We start from the raw sequence: 22342 nt of genomic DNA on the forward strand, positions 1-22342 counted from the left end.
TAACATATTATAACTGATGTCAAGGCTAGGTAAACCTAGCCAAACAATGAAAGCAAAGGCGGCTCAGTGTTTGTTTTTTAATTGAAGAAACCAAGTTCGATATGGTGAAATTAATAAAATTTATGAAATGATTGTGCAAACGTCGTATGGCATCAGGACTTCTTGTAGTTTCTGCAATTTTTCCGGCTCTTCCACAACAAATCTTATCGCCACTTTATGTGCTCTGGCAGGCCTGCCATTATCCCGCGACTCCATACGGCATCGTCCAGCACAAGGCTTTGGAGAAAAGGAAGTATGTTAGTAATTTGCAATGTTTTCCCGTTTAGCCGCGCGCGAAAAATAAATTTTGCGTCGGGGTCTAAAATGTTTTCAGCTGGATTAAAAAATCATTTTTTGGCGTCCGATATGCAAAATTCAGCTGAAAATTTGCGTCCAAAAAAATGCTACTGCAAAGCTAAAATAGGCAACTTTTGCTTTCGAACAGCTGTCAGCGCCTGTCAGCGAGATGTTCTAGCTGTTTGCGCGCAGTAACTTTGTTTCGCTGTGTAGCCACAGCTGTAGCAAGGCCCGTGAGCTTGAATATTGTTCAAAACCAAAATTTAACTTACCAAGTAGGTTCCGCAATGGTGTTACTATCCAGATAAGGAGCAAGGAGCTGAGAAATGTTTTTATTCAGTGTTGCTCTAACGCGATGGGTGTTCTTTAAGCTCAATACAAAAACCATCTTTCGGATTACAGGGATTGTGATGCAGCGTGTATCTTTGCCCAGTGTTCAAATCTTTTGAAGGCCTGTAGAAGGACATTCCCACAGCTCGGATGCGATTTCCTGGTAGAGCGTTTTCTTTTTCCCTTATTTCAAAAGAAATAGAATCAACACTTTCCGACATTTTCAGGAATCAAATGGAAATGCCAGACCTCGATGGCAAACGAAACCCGCGAAAAAAGAAACGCAGGCTCATTTTTGTCACCAATCACATCACAGTTTATAGTACGGCGCGCCCTCTGATTTGCTGAAACGCACCATCCACTGTCCCGTGGGTTGCACGCTGACGTCAGCTTGTTTTTCATGTTCCAGTTCAGCTCTGGAACTCCGCCCTGGTTTGGGATTTGGCCGTCATTAAGAGGTAAGTCTGATATTTTTCTTTAGTAAAACGGAGAGCATTTCCAAACTTCTGGTGCCACAATGGCCGCTGTGTTAAAACGGATTCAAATGGGAATTCTGCGAGTCTTAACATAAGCTAACACTCTTCGGCAATCTTATTATTTTCTTCTCGTAAAACGATGTAAAATTTGTGAGCATAGTTACTGAAAAATTCCCTAAAATTCGTACAATTTTTAAAAATTTCTGAATGGAGGAACTCCAAGAATATGACAACAAACATTTCTACAAAAAAAATGTATTCAGCTAAACACTGGTTGGCTTTGCAAAACGCGCATAATTTTCGTTTCGTGGAAGGACCGAAGACGATTTGACCAGAAGGAAGGCGCGCCGTCTTTTCTTCGAAAGCTCTCCCGAGGTTTCTGCTCGATAAATAAGTATCTTTTTCTCTCTGCGTTTATATAGGTAGTAAATAATTCCAGACCATTGTATAAATTGAAAGCTTATGACTTTTTATCTTCGAATTTTTGCAACGAGAACTCTATAAAAATTCGCACAATCTTTTGGAAGGACCGAAGAAGGCATGAAGGCGTCGTCTTCAAACGCTCTCGCAAAATTTTTGCTCGATAAATACTTTTTCTGTTTCTCTCTGTGTTATAGGTAGTAAATAATTCCAAACCATCGCATAAGTTAAATCAAAAATAAAGTTTGACTTTTTATCCTCGAGTTTTTGCAACGAGAACTCCCTAAAAAAATTCGCACAATTTTTAAACATTTCTGAATGGAAGACCTCAGAAAATATGACAACAAAAATTTCTACACAAAAAAATTTATCCAGTTAAACATTGGTTAGCTTTGTAAAACGCGCAAAAGAAGTCATGAGGGCGCCGTAGTCGAACGTTCTTGCAAGATTTCTGCTCGATAAATGTTTTTTCTTTCTGTGTTATCGAAGGGGAACACAGTTCCACATCATCGTATAAGTTGTGACTTTTTAAAGTTTGACCTTTCATCTTCGAATTTTTCCGAGAACTCTAAAAATTCGTACAAATTTCTGAATGGAAACTCAGAGAATCCGACACCAAACATTTCTGCACACACAAAATTATGCTGCTAAACATTGGTTGGCTTTGCAAAACGCGCAAAAGAAGGCATAACGGCGCTGTATTCGAAACGTTCTCGCAAGATTTCTGCTCGATAATTAAATAATTATAAGTACAGCTGTATGTTTTTTCTCTTTGTGTTATGGCTAGTAAATAATTCTACACCACCATATAAATGAAAACTAAAGTTTATGAATTCTTATCTTTGAATTTTTGCAAGGAGAACTCCCTAAAACTTCGTCCAAGTTTTAGACATTTATGAAAGGAGGAACTCAGAGAATATGACAACAATTCAATTCAATTTTATTCACACTTATTCGACTGAAATACAATATATTTTTATGGTAAGAAAATAAACATTCAGAGCATTATATTTAAGTGATTTAACCTTCTAGGGAAAAAGTGGGTAGTGGCCAAAGGAGCAAGGCTTTCGTGTTGGCCACTACCTCTGTGTAGTTACAAAAATGGGGGGAAGTAACATTTGTAAAACTGATTGTAGAGCTTTGGGCCCGGTTATTCGAAAGCGATTAACGCTATTCCACGATTAAAAGTTAATCGAGGTTTCATCTCGCTCGCTTAAAAATGGTTTAAAGGCAAATTTCACGCTGAAGGTTAAGGAAAGTCTAAGGCAAAACTGAGGGCAAAAATCTTTTGGGAGAATCTTTATTGATTTTAATTGAACTCGCATCAAAGCTCACGTTAATCCAGGATTAGCTTAATCGGGCTTTGAAAAACTGGGCCCTGTTGATTAAATTAGGCTTGGGAGAGGAAAATGCATCAGCAAATACATTTCTTCACAAAAACATTGTTCAACTCAGCAATTGTTAGCTCTGCAAAACTCGTACAATTGGCCCTTTGCATGATTCGATCACGTGACCTAACTATCGTTAAAATGATGGGCTACAACTTAAGGAACGAGTACGAGTGCCAACGTTGAGCCCCTTGATAAGTAATTGTGACATTTTATATATATATTTTATTTTGAATATAAAAAAAAAAAAATAGAGGATTGTATGAAAAAAAAAAAAACTACTGGGTGGCAAGCCTTGCATTCAGCAACTTTTTTCCATACAAATCCTCTACTTTTTTTTCATTTACATTTACGATATTACAAGCATTCTCTCTCTACAAGGCTTGTATGCTCGGATTCGGTCAGGTTTGTGAAGGTTCTTAGTGCTGTAGAGTGGCATCTATTTGAGCAAATAGGAATTAAATTCACTTAAGTCCTTATTGAAGGACTCGCAGCTCAGCTCTGTAAAATAAATGGAAATAAATTATGTATTGACTGTTTTCTGAGAAATAATTATGTTTGTTACTTCACAGGTGTTCCCTTTGCCTTAAAGAGGATGACCAGAAAATCAACAAGAATTAGTGAGTAAAAATCTTTCCCACAGCTTTTATATATTGACTATCTTAATATGAAAAGTCCATTCAGTGTTAAATGGAGTTTCGCTCTTTACTCCTCACGTTACATGCATATGCCCAAATTCAGTAAGCATTCTCCTTTTTCTTATTAACAAAAATGTCATTGTTTATCTGGCCACCCAAAGAATACAAAAGACAAGACCATCAACTACTGATAAGAATTTGGATGTATCTAGGGGGTGCTCTGATAAAATATGAGTTACAACCTTACTACCTATCTATTAAAGGAGGACAACTTCTCCTAGATGCAATACCACCAGAGGACTTTAACGTCAGCCTTCATGCTGTTTCTAGTCTATGCATTTAGCCTTTTTTCTTTTCTTTTTTGCATGGCTTTATATTGTTTTGATTATTTTTATAAGTTTAAGGTGTCCACTGTAGCTGGCTCATGCTGTAGTGGTCTCCCAGCCTGTGTGTGTTCTAGGCAAGGTAAAACAGATGAAATAAATTATTTAAAATAAATAAACAAATAAATAAAATAAGGAACAATAATTAGAATAAGTCAGATTTGGTTACTATATCATACTTCTAACTTTTTTTAATTTCAAAAACTGGCGACAAAAATGACACTGAAAGTGCAGAAGTTATGAAAGGAGGTAAGCAATGCATCAAAAGCTGTGATAGTAATTAATTTCCCTTTGGCAAATACAGTTCCACTTATGATGGGCAATAGATTGTGATTACTGTCTGTTGTGGCCCCATATAAAATGGGTGCTTAACTGGTCTTCCCCATGACAGACTGTGTTGCATCTGTTCCACGCCTGATGGGCAATAGATTGTGATTACTGTCTGTTGTGGCCCCTATTAAATGGGTGCTTAACTGGTCTCCCCCATGACAGACTGTGTTGCATTTGGTCCACTTATGATGGGCAATAGATTGTGATTATTGTCTGTTGTGGCCCCTATTAAATGGGTGCTTAACTGGTCTCCCCATGACAGACTGTGTTGCATCTGGTCCACGTCTGATGGGCAATAGATTGTGATTACTGCCTGTTGTGACCCCCCTTTAAAATGGGTGCTTAACTGGTCTCCCCCATGACAGACTGTGTTGCATCTTGTCTACGTCTGATGGGCAATAGATTGTGATAACTGTCTGTTGTGGCCCCCTATAAAATGGGTGCTTAACTGGTCTCCCCCATGACAGACTGTGTTGCATCTGGTCCACTTATGATGGGCAATAGATTGTGATTACTGTCTGTTGTGGCCCCCTATAATATGGGTGCTTAACTGGTCTCCCCCATGACAGACTGTTTTGCATCTGGTCCACTTATGATGGGCAATAGATTGTGATTATTGTCTGTTGTGGCCCCTATTAAATGGGTGCTTAACTGGTCTCCCCATGACAGACTGTGTTGCATCTGGTCCACTTATGATGGGCAATAGATTGTGATTACTGTCTGTTGTGGCCCCCCTCTAAAATGGGTGCTTAACTGGTCTTCCCCATGACAGACTGTGTTGCATCTGGTCCACTTATGATGGGCAATAGATTGTGATTACTGTCTGTTGTGGCCCCTATTAAATGGGTGCTTAACTGGTCTTCCCCATGACAGACTGTGTTGCATCTGGTCCACTTATGATGGGCAATAGATTGTGATTATTGTCTGTTGTGGCCCCTATTAAATGGGTGCTTAACTGGTCTTCCCCATGACAGACTGTGTTGCATCTGGTCCACTTATGATGGGCAATAGATTGTGATTACTGTCTGTTGTGGCCCCCCTCTAAAATGGGTGCTTAACTGGTCTCCCACATGACAGACTGTGTTGCGTCTGGTCTACTTATGATGGGCAATAGATTGTGATTACTGTCTGTTGTGGCCCCATATAAAATGGGTGTTTAACTGGTCTCCCCATGACAGACTGTGTTGCATCTGGTCCACTTATGATGGGCAATAGATTGTGATTACTGTCTGTTGTGGCCCCCTATAAAGTGGGTGCTTAACTGGTCTCCCCCATGACAGACTGTGTTGCATCTGGTCCACTTATGATGGGCAATAGATTGTGATTACTGTCTGTTGTGGCCCCCTATAAAGTGGGTGCTTAACTGGTCTCCCCCATGACAGACTGTGTTGCATCTGGTCCACGTCTGATGGGCAATAGATTGTGATTACTGTCTGTTGTGGCCCCCTATTAAATGGGTGCTTAACTGGTCTCCCACATGACAGACTGTGTTGCATCTGGTCCACTTATGATGGGCAATAGCTTGTGATTAGTGGGTTGTGGCCCCCTTTTAAATGGGTGCTTAACTGGTCTCCCCATGACAGACTGTGTTGCATCTGGTTCACTTATGATGGGAAATGGATTGTAATTACTGTCTGTTGTGGCCCCCTTAAACCTTTTTAAATGGGTGCTTCACTGGTCTCCCCCATGACAGGGTGTGCTCATCTGGCCTATGTATGATGTTGACATGATGCACTCAACTATGCTTTTCCAGTTTTTCTTTCTGATTTAGATGCAACCTTTGGTAGTGTTTGCTCAACTTGCACACCAGGCACTGCATGAACAATAAGGGAAAAAGGGATGAGCATGGTGGGGCCCACCAGGAGAGGAAGAAAGGGCACAGCTGTGATTTCTGTATCATAATAAGACACAGTCGTCTCAGATTCACTTCGGACAAGTTGGATCCCTTTCATTTAAATTATGCCATTTTCATTTACATGTATAGTAAATATGCTACACAATGATATTTGTTCTCCATTTCTGGAAAACAGAAAATAATGACTTTGACAACTAGATGTTGCACAGATGACTTGTCTGGACATACTAATTAGGTATTAGACAAACAAAAGCAATAACGTAACATAAGCAGCCCCTTCGATTCCCCCCTCAACCATAATAGTTTGCATTGTGGTCACCACCACCCTCTTCTCTTTTACATAGAGTTCTTGTTACCAAGATGTAGGCTTTTCCACAAGTTCAGAAAATCCTTTTGTCCATGCCATTTTGATACACAGTATCAACACTTTCTTTGACTTTTGGGTGTATGGTGTGTGACCTAAGTGTTGTGTTGGATCTGAAGACTGTGCAAATACCTTGTTGTTCTTGGCAGCAACAAAGAGGTTCAGAAACAGCCTGGACATGGTGGTATAAAAGGTGCCTTTAGACACTTCTACAGACTCTAAAAGGTCTATTATTTTTCTCCTGATGATCCTCTGCACAAAGAGGAGTGGTAATCATTAGAAACACATGACAAAATTAATGTTTCTTATCTTTTAAGATACATATAACTACTGGTGTGGTCGTGAGATGCTTCACCAAGTCATACAGACAGTTTACAATATCTTGCTTTACTAATTGAGTACTGACTAGTGTGTATGAGCTGCCTATGGATGCTAGTGGTGAGGTGACCTTCTGCTCCTTTTGAGACTTACGTGTCAAGAAAGATGGACTGGTTGTCATTCTTGGTCTCAATGTAGGTGAAATGGATGGATGTGTGTTCCCCTGGTGAAAAACCTCACAGGATCTTCAAGGATCTTTAAAGATCTTCAAAGACCTGCCAAAGATCTTTAAAGATAAAGATCCTCAAAGGATCCTTATAGGATCTTTGAAGATCCTCCAAAGATCTTCAAAGATCCTGCATATGCAAGATCTTGTTATACTATCTGCAAAGATCCTCAAGGAATTGGTAAGGATCTTGCAAGGATCTTTGTAAGATCCTTGCAAAGATTCCTGCAAAGATCTTTGCAAGGATCCTTCAAGATCCTCAAAGATTTGATGAGGATCTTTGAAGAATCTTACAAAGATCCTTTTAAAGATCTTGCAAAGATCTTTGCAAGGATCCTTCAGGATCCTCAAGGATTTAATGAGGATCTTTGAAGAATCTTACAAAGATCCTTTTAAAGATCTTGCAAAGATCTTTGCCAGGATCCTCAAGGATTTAATGAGGATCTTTAAAGAATCTTAGAAAGATCCTTTTAAAGATCTTGCAAAGATCTTTGCCAGGATCCTCAAGGATTTAATGAGGATCTTTAAAGAATCTTAGAAAGATCCTTTTGAAGATCCTGCAAAGATCTTTGCCAGGATCCTCAAGGATTTAATGAGGATCTTTGAGGAATCTTTAAAAGATCCTTTCAAAGATCTTGCAAGAGATCTTTGCCAAAATCTTCAACAATTTAATAAGGATCCTTCGAAGATCTTGCAAAGATCTTTGTCAGGATCCTTAGGGCTCCTAAAGGATTTTTAAATTAAGCTGAATTATCTTTGACGGATCTTAAAAGGATCCTTGATAGTAAGGATCTTGCAAAGACATAAATAACCATAAATATATAAATAAACATAAATATATATACAAAATATAGAAAAAATTTAATAATTACAGGTAACATATAAAAAAAGGGGAATGCATAGAACTCTGCGAGAGGAAAAAGGACATTATTTAAAAAACTACACACTACTACTAATGACTAATAATAAAAGAGTTCTTTTAACGATTGGTCTTGCACACCGGAATTATAAAACGGTTATTGCTCCTAAGCTTGTGGGATGAAAGGGCAGGTGGAGGCAGTAAATTTGAGCGTTTGTGGTTTCTTGATGAAGATATAGAGTTAAAATAGTTTGTTCGAAAGAAAGTCACACAGATCTGCCCGCTTTAGTAACAAATACATTTGTCACTTTTAAAATTAAGAATCAAAATTTCTGTTTCTACTGAGTTTGAGCTTCCAGAGTAAATAATTATACCTTAAAGGTGTTGGAAAGTACAGACTGTTGACTAAAACTCTGAAAGTTGCAATAATGCAATGTCATCAATACTGTTGGTTTTTTGCTTGGAACTATTGCTTGGATGTCTCAGAGAAACGGGTACATGGAATATGGAATTTCGTTTTGGCAATTTAAATTTGTGATATGTTGCACCAAGATTCCTGCTTTATATGGCTTCCCACCAAAGGATATAATTCAATAGACAAATAAATAAGTTTACTCAGCTGATTGTCTGATCAGTGCTTGTCATGCAGCATGATAGTGTCTTAGTGATACTCAGACTCAGTAATTCATTCTTATAAATAAAGAGTGATTTCCAATAGCTAAAAGTTTGCTCACAGTCTTCATCAAATGATTACCCTGTCGCTTTCTTGCACAATACTTCTTTTATAAAGGAAACAAGGAAACCACCGGGCCAAGAGCGGCAGCCATCTTGGATTTCCATCAGACTTCGAAGACTGGGCACGAGCAAAGCCAAATTTGGTCAGCAGCTATACACTACAGGCTCGCAGAAAGACCGTTTCTTTTGGATTTTCGCAGGACTCAAGAAAACAAGGCACATTTCCTCGGTTTTTTCTTCTTTTAAGCTAGAAAATGATGGCTTTAAGCAACAAATCGTGGACAACTACTTTTTAGAAACAGGTAGGCTTTAATATCAATGATTTTGATAAAAGACTGGCTTGAAAATGTGATGCACAATTCAACCAAATGAATGCATGTGCTTCTGTGAATTTAGCTACAAATTCATCTGATCTCGGTTGTCGAGGTAGCCATTTCCTATTTATTTTTAAAATAAAACATTTACAAACGTTTTTATGGGGTAAGTTTGTAGTTGTAGCGCTAGTTGAAATGAACAATCAGATGATTGTAGTTGTACTGAGAATCAATTGCAAGCTTTATTTGTGTGGTGACTTATTCGATCGAGTATAACATTACTTTAATTTGCCTGTGATTTGATTGAAGTTGAAGGTCATTTGGTGGAGTATTATAATGCCCACATGTACAATAAAATAGCACCATCAGTTAAAAACGAATGTGAACACTGTAATCACACAGAAGAACTGACTAAAGTGCATGATTTTTTCTCTTTTTGCTGTAGATCTTCAACTCAATGTTGTTGTCAAGGCCGATACCCAAGACTGCAGCTTCAGAGTGTGTGAAGTCACCAAATCCTGCTCAATAAGCTAAGTCACTTGTAAGCAGGGGAGCCTATTTTTAACTGATTTAGTATGGTTATGAATTGTGACTACTACTACTATATATACTAAGTACTCAGGAACAATGAAAAAATAAAAAAAATTGTAACTTTGAGCCTTGAATTCATTACTTGATGTTTGATAGTTTAATAGAAAATTAGAGGGTCAAATTGTTTTGGTCGTGTTAATTACAAGCAAATTGGTACTTTTTTGTCTTTTAGCACTGTGCTTGCACAATTATTATGCCTATCAAATTTTTATAGTAGCACAACATTTGCTGATGTTGTGATTGCACTGTTTTGTTACATTATTCATTATCTAGAATATAGTTATTCCACATTTTGTGGGTCATCACGAGGGAAAAACTACAATTTTTCTGAGCCACTATAAATGTGTTAAAGTTGTGCAGACAAGGCAGTAACTTTTAAGTTTTGTTAAAGGCTGATAATTTAGAGAGGGAGTTTGACTTGCACTAATGTTGTGACCAACATCTGTTGAAATTTGTTGCACTGTGTAGCCTTGTCATTAGAACTTTTGTACATAATCAGAGCTTGCTATAAGTTATTGTTTTTCTGTTATTATGTTTTCTTGTACAAACGTTTTCACTGGCAATTGTCAAACCAAATTTTAGAATAAAAATTATTACAGTTTCTTGTACATTAACATTAGGATCGTCATCACCCAGGCTTCATGTTGTAGTCAAAATTTTGTCCTGCCATCATGGTTAAGGTAAAATATCCATCTGCTGAATATTATTCTTTCACAATACATATTAAAAGTTATGTTTCTATTTCTGATTTTATTTACACAAGTTATTTTGTATTGATTTAGCATTGTAGACCTACATTTATATACAAATAAATTCCTGAATCTTAACTAAAATAAGTTAGGGATTGTTCAATAAAATTATCCCTTTTATGACATGCTGATGTTCTTTTTCATCTACATACTACATGTACATTCTCAACAGCTTATTCTGAGACTCACCGGAAATTTCAGTCACAAATGTTTTTGTGATTTTGGAAAGTTCAAAGTAGTACAAGATCTTGAAAAGGTTCATTCAAGATCCTTGAAGATCTTTTGCAAGATTATTGAAGATCTTCAAAGATCTTGGCAAGAGCTGCAAAGGATCCTGTAGGATCCTTGAAGATCTTTGGCAAGGTTATTGAAGATCCTCAAAGATCTTGAAAAGGTCTGCAAAGGATCCTTGAAAATCCTTTTAAGATCTTTGGCGACATAATTGAAGATCCTCAAAGATCTTGGCAAGTTCTGCAAAGGATCTTTGCAGATCCTCAAAGATCCTGGCAAGATCTGCAAAGGATCCTTAAAGATCTTGACAAGATCTTGGCAAGATCTGCAAGGATCCTTAAGGATCTTTGAGGATCCTCAAAGATCTTGGCCAAGATCTTCAAGGATCTTGGCAAGAAAGTTGAGGATCCTTAAGGATCTTGGCAAGGATTTTTGAGGATCCTTAAAGATCTTTGCAAGATTGTTTAAGGATCCTTAAAGATCTTCATAAGGATCCTCAAAGATCTTCATGAAGATCTTTGAGGATCTTTAAAGATCCTCAAAAGATTTTCACCAGGGTCACTACTGAGATTCTGTAAGAACCCGTCAGTGTTGCTTTAGTCCAGAATGGTGAACTTATTATCCATGTGGAGCTTAATGTAAAGGGCTTGGAGAGTGGGGGGGGGGGGGGGGGGTGGTTTGGGTGGGCTATGAATACCTCCATTTGATCTGCTTGTCAGGTGATGAGTTTAACATGACTTTTCCTCACTGGGAGGAGCGTTATAAAGTTCTCCTCTTTTAGGCTATTTCAGGTTGCCAAGTGCAGTACTTTTGTGGTGTTAGGCTTCCACACTTCTGCTTGTAGAAATATGGTGTTTACAGCTAGCTAGCTCTCTCCACTTAGTCTACTCCTTTAGTGATTCAAACTTGGTGGCTGCGATGTTCACCTCAGGAATCTGTCACAGGAAAATTAAGACCGTTTCTTCAGTAGTGATACTTCAACATTCTTTAGCACCCTTGATGACCGAGTTAGTTTTGTCAATATGACATGTTGCATCATTCACTGAGACAGCAGATGTTATGCTCTGTTCTGTGCACTATGCTACCTTCTTCATATCTCCCTTGGCTTTCTGGTTTACCTTAATCATTTCACTCTGAAACCTAACGGATGCCAGATCAGCGGCTCTGCATGCACCTTTGGTGGGAACTAGTGGCCAGTCTTGAAAATGTAATAAACCACTCATGCTGTTCTTCATCAGGTGATGGTGTTGACTGATTGCATAACAGTTTAAGAAGCACCTTGGTTTGTGTTGATTGGTGCGTTTTGATCCTCTCTTAGGCTGTTGTTGATTGGAGGTTTTCAATCCTTGTCATTCAAACTAGAAATTGTTCCCTCGGCGGTCCGCCTTGGTACCGATCAGCTGCTGTGTTGTTTGATCGTGGGCATCCAGGCTTCTGAAATTTCAATTCTGTTGTCCCTGTTGATGTTGTCAGGGTGAAGTCTTATGTGAATAGCCTCTTTAACCCTAAGGGCGTACCAATGTGGGTATTCATCAATAAACTTAACCTCATCCCAGAGTGGATTCAGTGAACAGAACTGATAGAAGACAGCCACTGAAAATAACTTCAAAGAGAGAAAAAACTGTTTCTCTAATTAGAAGGTAGACAAGAAGTTGTCAAATGACCATGACCTGTAACAATATAAATCATGCTTTAAAAAAAAAGAAAAAAACATGTATACTATAGTTTTGCTATCAACACAGTTTATTAATTTCACTGGAAATGGGAACTCTGCATTTTGGACAATAAATGCCAATTATACCATTATTGATATTTAGTTGACCTGATAAAATTTATTGATTTAATGTTTAGATTGGTACAAAACTGATAGTACACGTACGTACTTCATGAATGTTATGATAGTTAAAGGAAAGTAGGGTGTAATGTAATTCATTATACACTGTATTTGAAGGATGAAAAACTGACTGCATATATTATAGTCATTTATGGTTTGACTTCTGCCAGTGGTACAATTATCTATTGACAGCTGATTTTTGCTTCCTTTTTCACCATCAGTTTGCTCAAATTTCTTGAATAATAAGTAAGGACAAAACATTGTTCTGCCATTATCACTGAAAAATCATCAAGTGAGAAAAATTTTATTTATTATGCAAGTGTAAATATTTGGTTCAAATTTGGAAATGAGCAGTAGTGGCACCACATAACTGATAGCCCTCTGTTTTCTTATACTAATAACATGAAAGGTTGATGAATGACTTAACAGGGTGATATGTTCATCCTATCCCTTTAGTTTCATTTTACAAGCATGGGAATGTGAGCAAGGGGAATTACTTAAAGCCTCGATCATCTTTAATTTCAGAGTTGTACATCCATTGGTAAGACATAACATTATTCTGCAATGATTTCATGTTTTCTGGGTATGTTCAGTTGTAGATGACAGCTAATGCTTGCCACTGAGGAAAAAATGTTAAATGTTGATACAATTATATTTATATCAATCAAATTGGATTCTTGATTTTCTTCAATATTATTTATTATCTGAATTTTATTTCATTGTGATATTGTTATTGATATAATTTGTGCAATTATTGCAGTGTCCATGAAAATCCTCTTACTGTAGGTCAATATTTAGTTTGAATTGCATTACATTGTATTCCACTGTGTGTGGTATTTGTAGATCTCTTGACTTCTGGCCCACTATTGGTAATGATTAATCAGTAACTTAAAGAACTTGTTTTTCAGGTCCCCCAACAGCCAAATAGTTTTGACTGTGGTCTCTATGTCATTCAGTATACAGCAGAATTTCTCAAGGTAACTAATCATAAAACGACATAATGTAAAATTTACAAATTTACTGTAAGATTTACAGATCATTTAATGATCTAATATTTTTAAAACATCTGAGATGTATGTATTAAGGATACCAGTAGTATACCTTCAGCAAAATTAACCTGGTTAGTGTCGAGGTAAGGTCGAGGTAAGGTCGAGGTGTCGAGGTAAATCATTGATATGCATAAGTGTCGAGGTAATGACGTCATTTATTGTTATAACCTAGGGAAAAAATGCGTTCCTCCATACTAATAAGTGTCGAGGTTTACTAATGAGCGTCACTCTAGTACAAAGGAAACAATAGACATGCCCAGGCTTGCCCGCTCTATACCCACCGTGATTGGATCTTAAGATTTGTATGGCCGGTTTGAATAAAAGCGCGCTTTCTCTTGGTAGCGTCACTCTTGCAATCGCTTTGCTGGGAAAACTTTTTTTCGATTTTTAAAACGTTAGTACCGTTGAAAATGGCTTTTTTCACAAACGTTGTTGATCTTCAAGCTGCCTTGAGCGCTTGTTTAACTGTCCGCGACTGGGAGATGTTGACTGAAACCGTCCAAATCCCAGAGAATTTTGTTCCGTTGGCGTTTGCGCGATTGACAGAATTGACACTCCGAGATATCGAAGTAAGTTTTATATTGCATTGGTCGTTATTGCCTTCATTGATTCAATCCATTACAATACTGTTTCTTCTCTAATCTTTGATGTTTCATTTCATTTTAATAGCTTGGTGAGAACCACGAGTCAGAGGAGTCGATTCATGCGTCAAGTTGCTTTCAAAATCGCGTAGCAGCTGATACGGTAAGTTCAATGAGTATTAGTATGTGTTTTGTGTTAATACTTTTCACTGACCCTGCCTTACTAATCTTTATAACTTTCTCTTACTCGCCGTAGACCGAATCCAATGAGGAAACTATCAGCGCATTTGACGAAATGTTGGCCGAATATTCTCAGCGCGAAGCACTTGTAAGTATTGTTAAAGCGTTTTATGTAATTGATTTATAAACCGTTGGATGAAGTTTTGAATGTCCAACAAGTGTTTTAGTTCTCTCTTTTAAACACAACTTTATCTTTCAATGCAGGCATCAAACAACGAGGCACTGCCTGAAATTGACAGCGTGGAAAATGAATTTGACTTCCTCGATTCGGTAAGTTTTTTTTTCAAACTTTTTTCTAGCACGATAACAGACTGTTTTACGCACTGTTAAGCAATTTTAATTATGCGGGTTACTTTGACTTACATTTGCATGAAGCCCTTGTTAACTTCGTTTACAGACACAATGAAATAAAAGCGATGTGTGAAGAAACTGGGTTGTAATTAAATTATATTTTGCTTTACAGTTTACGGACACTGAACTGCGAGATATCGAGGACATGGAACGCGAGAACGAAGGATTTTTAATGTGTGACAATGGATTCAACAGTCTAGGAAGTCCTAAAATATTTCACGGTCTTAGATACAGAAAATGGATGGACGAAGTATGGGAATCTTACAAGTTTTATGTCCAAAAAATGAAAGAAGACTCTCGAGACGACCCAGATCCTACACTTTGTTTAGAGAAAGACAATTTACTGCGTCAGGCGTATTTCAAGTACGCAAGTGATGACGGTCATCATCCCGAAAGTTTCCGAGTGTTGAAGGTTTTATATGAAAGACATATTGAAGGCAAACACGTACCTTTTGAAGGTTATGTCATCAGCCCCGAAGAACATGAAGAGATAGAAAGAGATAAACAGTTATCTTCTTATTCTTAACTAGAGCTTTTGCACGAGATTTACGCAGATCAAAATGTATTGCTATGCTTAACAATATAAGGAACCAAGATCTTCCTGTTTGTTCTAATTAAAAATATTGCATTACCGTCTGTGTAAAAATAGAGCTGTCTTGAGATCCTTTGAAAGATTTGAGTGAAATAAAGTTTTATTCATCTTTACACCGCGTTAGTCACTAATTATGTTTAACAAATCTTTGACTCGAGCTCAAAAATTTGCATGTGAACTATCTCATGTGTCTTTTGTTTGACAAACAATAAGTCACACCCAACACCTACTCTGATTGGGTAGTCCCAGAGTCAGTGTTTATAACAATACCCGAACCGGCTACACGCAAGCTGTTTTATGCGAAATCTTCGTCCACTTCGATTCTCAGACCGTCAGTTCCTTAACAACATGGCTAGCAAGTTTACTGTTGGAACCCCAAACACCCTCGAAAAAGTGTAGAATGGTGATATTGAAATAGAATATCGGAAACTATTAGCGACCTGTTTCAAAACCATGAACGGAACAAGGGAATTATCACAGAGAGCTTGTAAGGCAATTAAAACTTAGCGACGCGCGACACCCACGCGTGTGTCTGAGAAAAATAAAGACACATGACTAAAAATGGCCCGTTTGTCTCCTTTTGTCCCGTTTGGCGTGGTTTTGACCTTTCAGGCCTGGTTATGGCCTTTCAGGCCTGTGTTTGGCCTGGTTATGGCCTTTCTGGTCTTCTTTTATTCATGAAGGAGAACGCTTAGTAACCCCGCCTTCATCAATTTTCTATAAAACAGACGCGTTACTTTCTGAAGTTTAGTTTCCTGTCAGAAGGCGTGCGGTTCAAACCAAAGATGACGAGCACAAACTATACCTTATACCTGCAACAAGGTGCTGGAAATGATGAAGACAGTGAAGAAAGCGATTTCTCCCAAGAAAGCGAAGCTTCTAGTCAAGGAACGGAGTCTTCCCAAGAAGAAGAAACAGAAAACTTAGAGCCGTGGTCACGCATTCTTGATGAAGCCGAGAACCGCCACAAGACCCAGCTTAACGCTTTGATCAATCAATACCAAGAAAACGGCGATTCAGAAGATGTGGCTCGTAGTAAAGCCGTAAACGCTCTCGTTCCTGTTTACAGAAAAGAGCTGAGAAAAGTGCTCTTAGAGAATCTACAATGGATGCGTGCAATGAAAAAAGATCCCACCTTCAAAAAAGTGATGGAAACTCAAAAAGAGCTTAAAGACACAGAAGGATTTGATTGGTTGGAATCGACGGAACTTGCTATCGATAAGCGGAAATTCTTACTCAATCGATTGTACGAAAAGTAGCCCATTCCACAAGATCAAGACTAAACCTACTATGACTGTTATGGATTTTTTTTTTTTTTTTTTATTTCCTGGATCTTTGTATTGTTGCATTTCAATAAAACTGTAAACAAGCAAACTTTAAGTGTGTTGATTGATGACTTGAAAATAATAACAATAATCGGTAAACTTGTACAAAAATTTTAAAAAAATCTGAAATTTGAAATACAAATTACTAAAGCAAGATCAAAACTTTTTAATTAAACACTGTTATTTGTGATGACACTTTTAAATAAAGATGATGATTCCAAAGTTGAGAGCTGTTGCGTGACTAGCAACGCGCGACACCCACGCGTGTGTCTGAGAAAAATACTACTACTACTACTACTACTACTACTACTACTACTACTACTACTACTAATAATAATAATAATAATAATAATAATAATAATAATAATAATAATAATAAAAACATATAACTACAAATGGCCCGTTTGTCTCCTTTTGTCCCTTTTGGCGTTGTTTTGGCCTTTCAGGCCTGGTTATGGCCTTTCAGGCCTGTGTTTGGCCTGGTTATGGCCTTTCTGGTCTGTGTTTGGCCCTTCTGACACTCTATATAACCTGACTATTTGCGAAAAAGATGTCATTTGTGTTCAGTCACCAAACTGTCAACATGGTTTACAAGAGAGTTTGCAGAAACTGTCCGATTCCATCGTGCGGGGCTAAATACCTTGTCAGATTAGCTAACCATCTCGCGGATGTTCATCAGTTAGGGCACATACAGCGAAGACAGTATTTACAAGAGGCGAAACTGCAACCTAAAGTTAAAGTCGTCGTTTACGAAAGTGAAGCGGATAAATCCGGAAAAAATCACTTTCACAATCCAGCACAGACACAAGAAACGGTGTACGAACTGTCAAGACAGCGGAGAAATGAGGCCTCTTTTAAAGCAAAAACTAAAAGACCGACTTCAAAGAACAAGGCAAACCGCAAGAAACAAAGAAAGTCGAACTCTTGGCTTAGAGGCCATAGGAAAATTGTGTAGACACGGAAGGAATATTTATTATTCCTCGAAATAAAACGGAAAAAACGGATTTGTAATAGTCAGTCAAATGATTCATTTTCATTCCTTTTCCTTTCAAATCGCTGAGTATTTGACTCTTTTTCCTCATTGTTTTTTAATAAAGTTTTTTAAACGGTATCTCTTGTCTGGTTCTATTGCTAGCAATTATAAGTCGCGTGTTTTAATTGATCCTTGTTAAGTTGTATAAAATTGATTATATACTAATGCGTCAAGATACTCCCTTGGGTTTTTCCAGCAGAACTGAACTAATTTGTATGCAACTTAAGACTCGTGGATCCGCATAATTAACTGACTAACGGTGCGTGACTTTAATAGTTTTTTATTTCCTCGAGATAGGTAGGAGAAAACGGTCTTGTAATAGTCAAACAAACTTGAAATATAGAGTTTTCAGCGCCACTTTGTGTATATATGTGTGTGTGTGTGTCTTGTTTTTTGACGGTAATGATCGATAATCGTCACGAATAACCTGAAATCTCGGAGATAAATTTTCCCAGCAAACGGGGCTTCAAACAACACCTCCCAGTCGCGGACAGTTAAACAAGCGCTCAAGGCAGCTTGAAGATCAACAACGTTTGTGAAAAAAGCCATTTTCAACGGTACTAACGTTTTAAAAATCGAAAAAAAGTTTTCCCAGCAAAGCGATTGCAAGAGTGACGCTACCAAGAGAAAGCGCGCTTTTATTCAAACCGGCCATACAAATCTTAAGATCCAATCACGGTGGGTATAGAGCGGGCAAGCCTGGGCATGTCTATTGTTTCCTTTGTACTAGAGTGACGCTCATTAGTAAACCTCGACACTTATTAGTATGGAGGAACGCATTTTTTCCCTTGGTTATAACAATAAATGACGTCATTACCTCGACACTTATGCATATCAATGATTTACCTCGACACCTCGACCTTACCTCGACACTAACCAGGTTAATTTTGCTGAAGGTATACTACTGATACCCTATACCTTCAGAGGTGTCTCGCGTCCAAGCGATGTAGCGCGTTTGGTTTAAACTGTAGATACCTGAACCCCAATTATATCAAATTAAAGCCTGTAGTGCTGGCTATCAAAATAAACCAAGAATTTTGAAATAAAATGAATTGCCGAATTTTTAGCGCTGTTTTCTCGAATCAATTTTTTCACTCGGAGGAGCCACTTCAAAACGCTAAAACTCGAAAGGAATTTGTTCATTTGCCTTCAAATTTGGACAGTAGCTAGTTTAACATATAAACAACAAAAACGTGTCTCCGAATTTTTTCTTTCGCAATATCTTTTCTTCGAGAGCGATTTTTGTACGATCACTCCACCTTTTTTCATCCTATTTCGAAAATGCTCTTTAACTTTTCAATGCGATTGAATATGGCAAAACGCAGACACGTTTTTTAGTGCTTTGGGTCCGGAAACTGAGGAGCAAATTAAAAACAAAATTCGTTTTGACTTGTAGCTTTAAAAAGGGGATTCGGATGCTCACATTTAGAGGTTGTGAAAAATTCGGCAATTCAATTTATTTCAAAATTCTTGGTATAGTTTGATAGCCAGCTCTACAAGCTTTAATTTGATATGAGGCTTAGGTATCTACAGTTTAAACTGGACGCGCGTCATCGCTTAAACGCGAGACACCTCTGAAGGTATAGGGTAACCTAAATATCTCTGGTTTTAGGGGCCACTTTTAGTACTGTACGGAGAAAATCATTTACCAATAAGCAAGGCAGAGCGGGATGCGACCCACTGATCAAAACACACAAGCCATAAAGCGGTTAATGTATTAATGTACCGGTTAAATTAAAGCTTCAACACCCCCCCCCCCCCCCCAGACATACCCCATGCAGGTAAGGTAAGTTAAGATAAGGTAAGGTAAGGGTAAGCAGTTGACATCTTTGCATCTCTGGGGGCTAGGAATTTGATCTCCATGCATAAGGGGCGGGGAATTTTGAACCGTAGCCTCAATGTCATGTGAAGTGTCTCGGTGCATGCACATAGGCATGATAACTCATGACGGAGGTCGACATGTCAATTTTCTCTGATATTAAAGGGAAGGATTGTGGTTTCATGCCGCGCCGCACATTAGATACAAGTTATATGAAAAACTTAAATAATCTGGGTTTAGTCTACGATGTTTGACAAGTTGTGCTCGTATTTCAAGCTTGTTCACAGTGTTTTCTCAGTTTTTATTACATTGGATGCGAATCATTTGCTGTTGATTTAAACTTTGGTTGAAGGAACTGAAGGCATTCCTGGTGTCCTAAATTCATCCATGTGTATGTGAAACTTAAGATACCACTCGCAAACACTGGCGGCATCCTCAACTCTAGAACTGAGCAAATATTTTGATCTCCATATAATATTGTATATTGCTTAAAAACTATATAAAATAGAATGGCTTATTTCCCCCGGGTCGGGGGCATTTGAGCAGCTGTTTGGCTCGCAGAGGGGGGAATTTGAACACTAATTTTCCAAAAAATTTAAATGCTGGGGGGTTGTGTGGGTTAAGTGACATCAGCAGATGTAGCTTCATGTATCACAATCATATGCATTTCGTAAATTTACTTCAAAACTTTCAATCAGGAAGGACGACAGGAAGGAAAATTAGTTCTTAGTTTTCTGCACTCAAATAATTTACACCAATCCCAAAACTTAACTGGATACAACAGCCATGCAAAATATGCCAGTAACTGCTGGTGCTACTCTACAAGTTAAATGGTATTAGGTAAATGTACCGAATTCAATTTTTAATTTAATGTTTAACAACATTAACCATAGGCGCGCTACAAGAAAAATCGGTGAGGGTAAAAGGCGGAAAGAGTTTGCGGAATGGCATGTGGAATGGTGTGCGGAATGGCATAATTATGCGAAATACTATTTGCGCGGGGAATAAATTAACTGAAGAGCGCATCCTGTTTTCGCGCTAATTTTTTATTAAACAACCAAACAACAGATCGAGGATTAGAAAATATACGCCTGAGATAGAACATGTCTGATCGCTGGTTAGGTAGTGACAGTGAAGAAATCGATGAAGTTTCGCATTCAAGGAACTAAGAATAAATTAAATTTCTAGTTGACAAAAAGAACGTGGCAGCGAGTAGCCTAGACAAAAAGCAACACCAGACTGGAAAAATAACATCAGTCTAAGGCCAAAACTATTACGTGAGAAATTTTAAATTTAAACTCGGTCATTTTATCAGACTCTTTGACGGTTACAATTTGTACAACTCATGGGAAAAATATGTTCTACTTTTTTCACCTTACATTTTCGTCGAGCGACGAGTACGCAAGTCACTGTTGAGCTGCTGAGCTAGCTACCTAGCTATTTAATACGGCGATTCAGGTAGCTATAGTTCAGTTACGCGTTATCGAACTAAACATATCCGTCTTTAATTAAGGTCTTTCAGTGCCAGACGTCCCAACCTAAAATGAGATTTAAAAGCGAAAAAGCCCTAGAGCAAAAAAAGCAGAGGGCAAGTATGGTGTCTAATTATCGACACTGGTTGTTTGAAAGGTTGTGAAACTATTCTTATCACAAATGCATTTTGGTCAAATTGTTTTTCTTTTTCCCGCTCATGATAAATGAATCATCGAGCATACAGGGTATGAGAATTGATCTTTTACCGAGGGTTTAAAAAAAAAGAAAAAAGTGTTTATTATTTGCCCTCGGTAAAGTATCAATCTTTGTCCTGAGAAGACTTCACGCTGCCACGTTATTTTTGTCAACCGAAGTCGCATGGCGTAAGGTGAACATGAAATTTAATTTGCTACGGATTTACTCATAGACCCTCATAGTTCCTTGAATGCGAAAACTATAAACAGTTTTCATCGGTTTCTTTACCCTCACTTCTTCCAAATCAACAATCAGACGATCAAATCCTCGAATTGTTGTTAATATTTAGCAAGAGTCCGCAGCATCAAAAAAGCTGCTGCTCTTATAAAATTGGCGCGAAAACATGACGCGCTCTTCAGTTAATTTATTTCCCACGTAAATCGTATTTCGCATAATTATGCCATTCCGCACGCCATTCCACATACCATTCCGCAAACTCTTTCCGTCTTTTACCCTCACCGAAGAAAAATGGGTTTCGACTAAATAAAGATTATATTTATCACAAATAAAGTTGAATTACTCACACTGAAGTAGTCTTTCCTCGTCTCACCTTGAATGAAGGGACGAAGCAGCTCACTTAGTTTTAGAAGGGAGGTCCGAGACATCCGAAAGTTCTCTCGCCATTCTTCAGGGATGAAGATTCCAGTGACGAGATAATTTGTCCCACCAAGCGCTTGTATTCCCGGTCTAGTCCAAAATCGTGGTCGAGTGTACGGTTTTGGACGAAGAAATGATCGCAGGAGATTCTGCCGTTTTCGCAAAATTAATGTACATAAATTAATAAGGGCAGCATTTAGCTCCAAGCAAACAATCAAGGTTGAAATCAGGGCAAATAACATCAATGCCAGATATCCCGCCATGTTGGATCGATTGTTTATGCTCTTTACGCGCAAGTGAAACTGGGACATGCCAATGACAGTGACGTAGTCGTTTTTCGAAAACCTCCGTTTTCGCCCGTCCAGTCCGTCCACACAAGTTTTCAAAAACCTCCACTTTGGAGAGCGTTTTCGAAAACCTCCGTTTTCGATCGTATACTTTCGTGAAAAACCGAAAGAACTGTTTGTTTAAGAAATGTAGCAGAAGAAACGACGAGAAAAGACACATAACTTCACTGTGAATTTAATTTGACTTTATTTGAGAGGAATTAACTTAATTTACTCGAACTGCATGTTTCCTATAGCTCATGAAATCACCCGAGATCACAGACAACACAAACTCACGATAAAACGTGACGTCTCTTTATGAGG

General features: G+C 38.1%; 1 protein-coding gene and 1 long non-coding RNA gene across 2 annotated transcripts; one reads left to right on the top strand and one right to left on the bottom strand.

The window, feature by feature from the left end:
• Nucleotides 1-2481: 2481 nt before the first annotated feature.
• LOC146462784 (uncharacterized) lies at nucleotides 2482-22110 on the bottom strand. The gene is made up of 3 exons (XR_014857052.1): nucleotides 21646-22110; nucleotides 6653-6772; nucleotides 2482-4044 (listed from the first exon to the last, which is right to left on the bottom strand). It is a non-coding gene; the product is annotated as an uncharacterized LOC146462784 (long non-coding RNA).
• LOC146462785 (uncharacterized) lies at nucleotides 13620-15124 on the top strand. The gene is made up of 5 exons (XM_085085173.1): nucleotides 13620-13995; nucleotides 14096-14170; nucleotides 14264-14335; nucleotides 14452-14517; nucleotides 14711-15124. Exons 1-5 carry the CDS (start codon nucleotides 13837-13839, stop codon nucleotides 15122-15124), a joined length of 786 nt encoding a protein of 261 aa, XP_084941299.1. The 5' UTR covers nucleotides 13620-13836.
• Nucleotides 22111-22342: the final 232 nt, after the last annotated feature.

This window comes from Pavona decussata, unplaced genomic scaffold (assembly GCF_977016875.1).
Source record: "Pavona decussata unplaced genomic scaffold, jaPavDecu1.1 SCAFFOLD_184, whole genome shotgun sequence".
NCBI classification, from domain to species: Eukaryota; Metazoa; Cnidaria; class Anthozoa; order Scleractinia; family Agariciidae; genus Pavona; species Pavona decussata.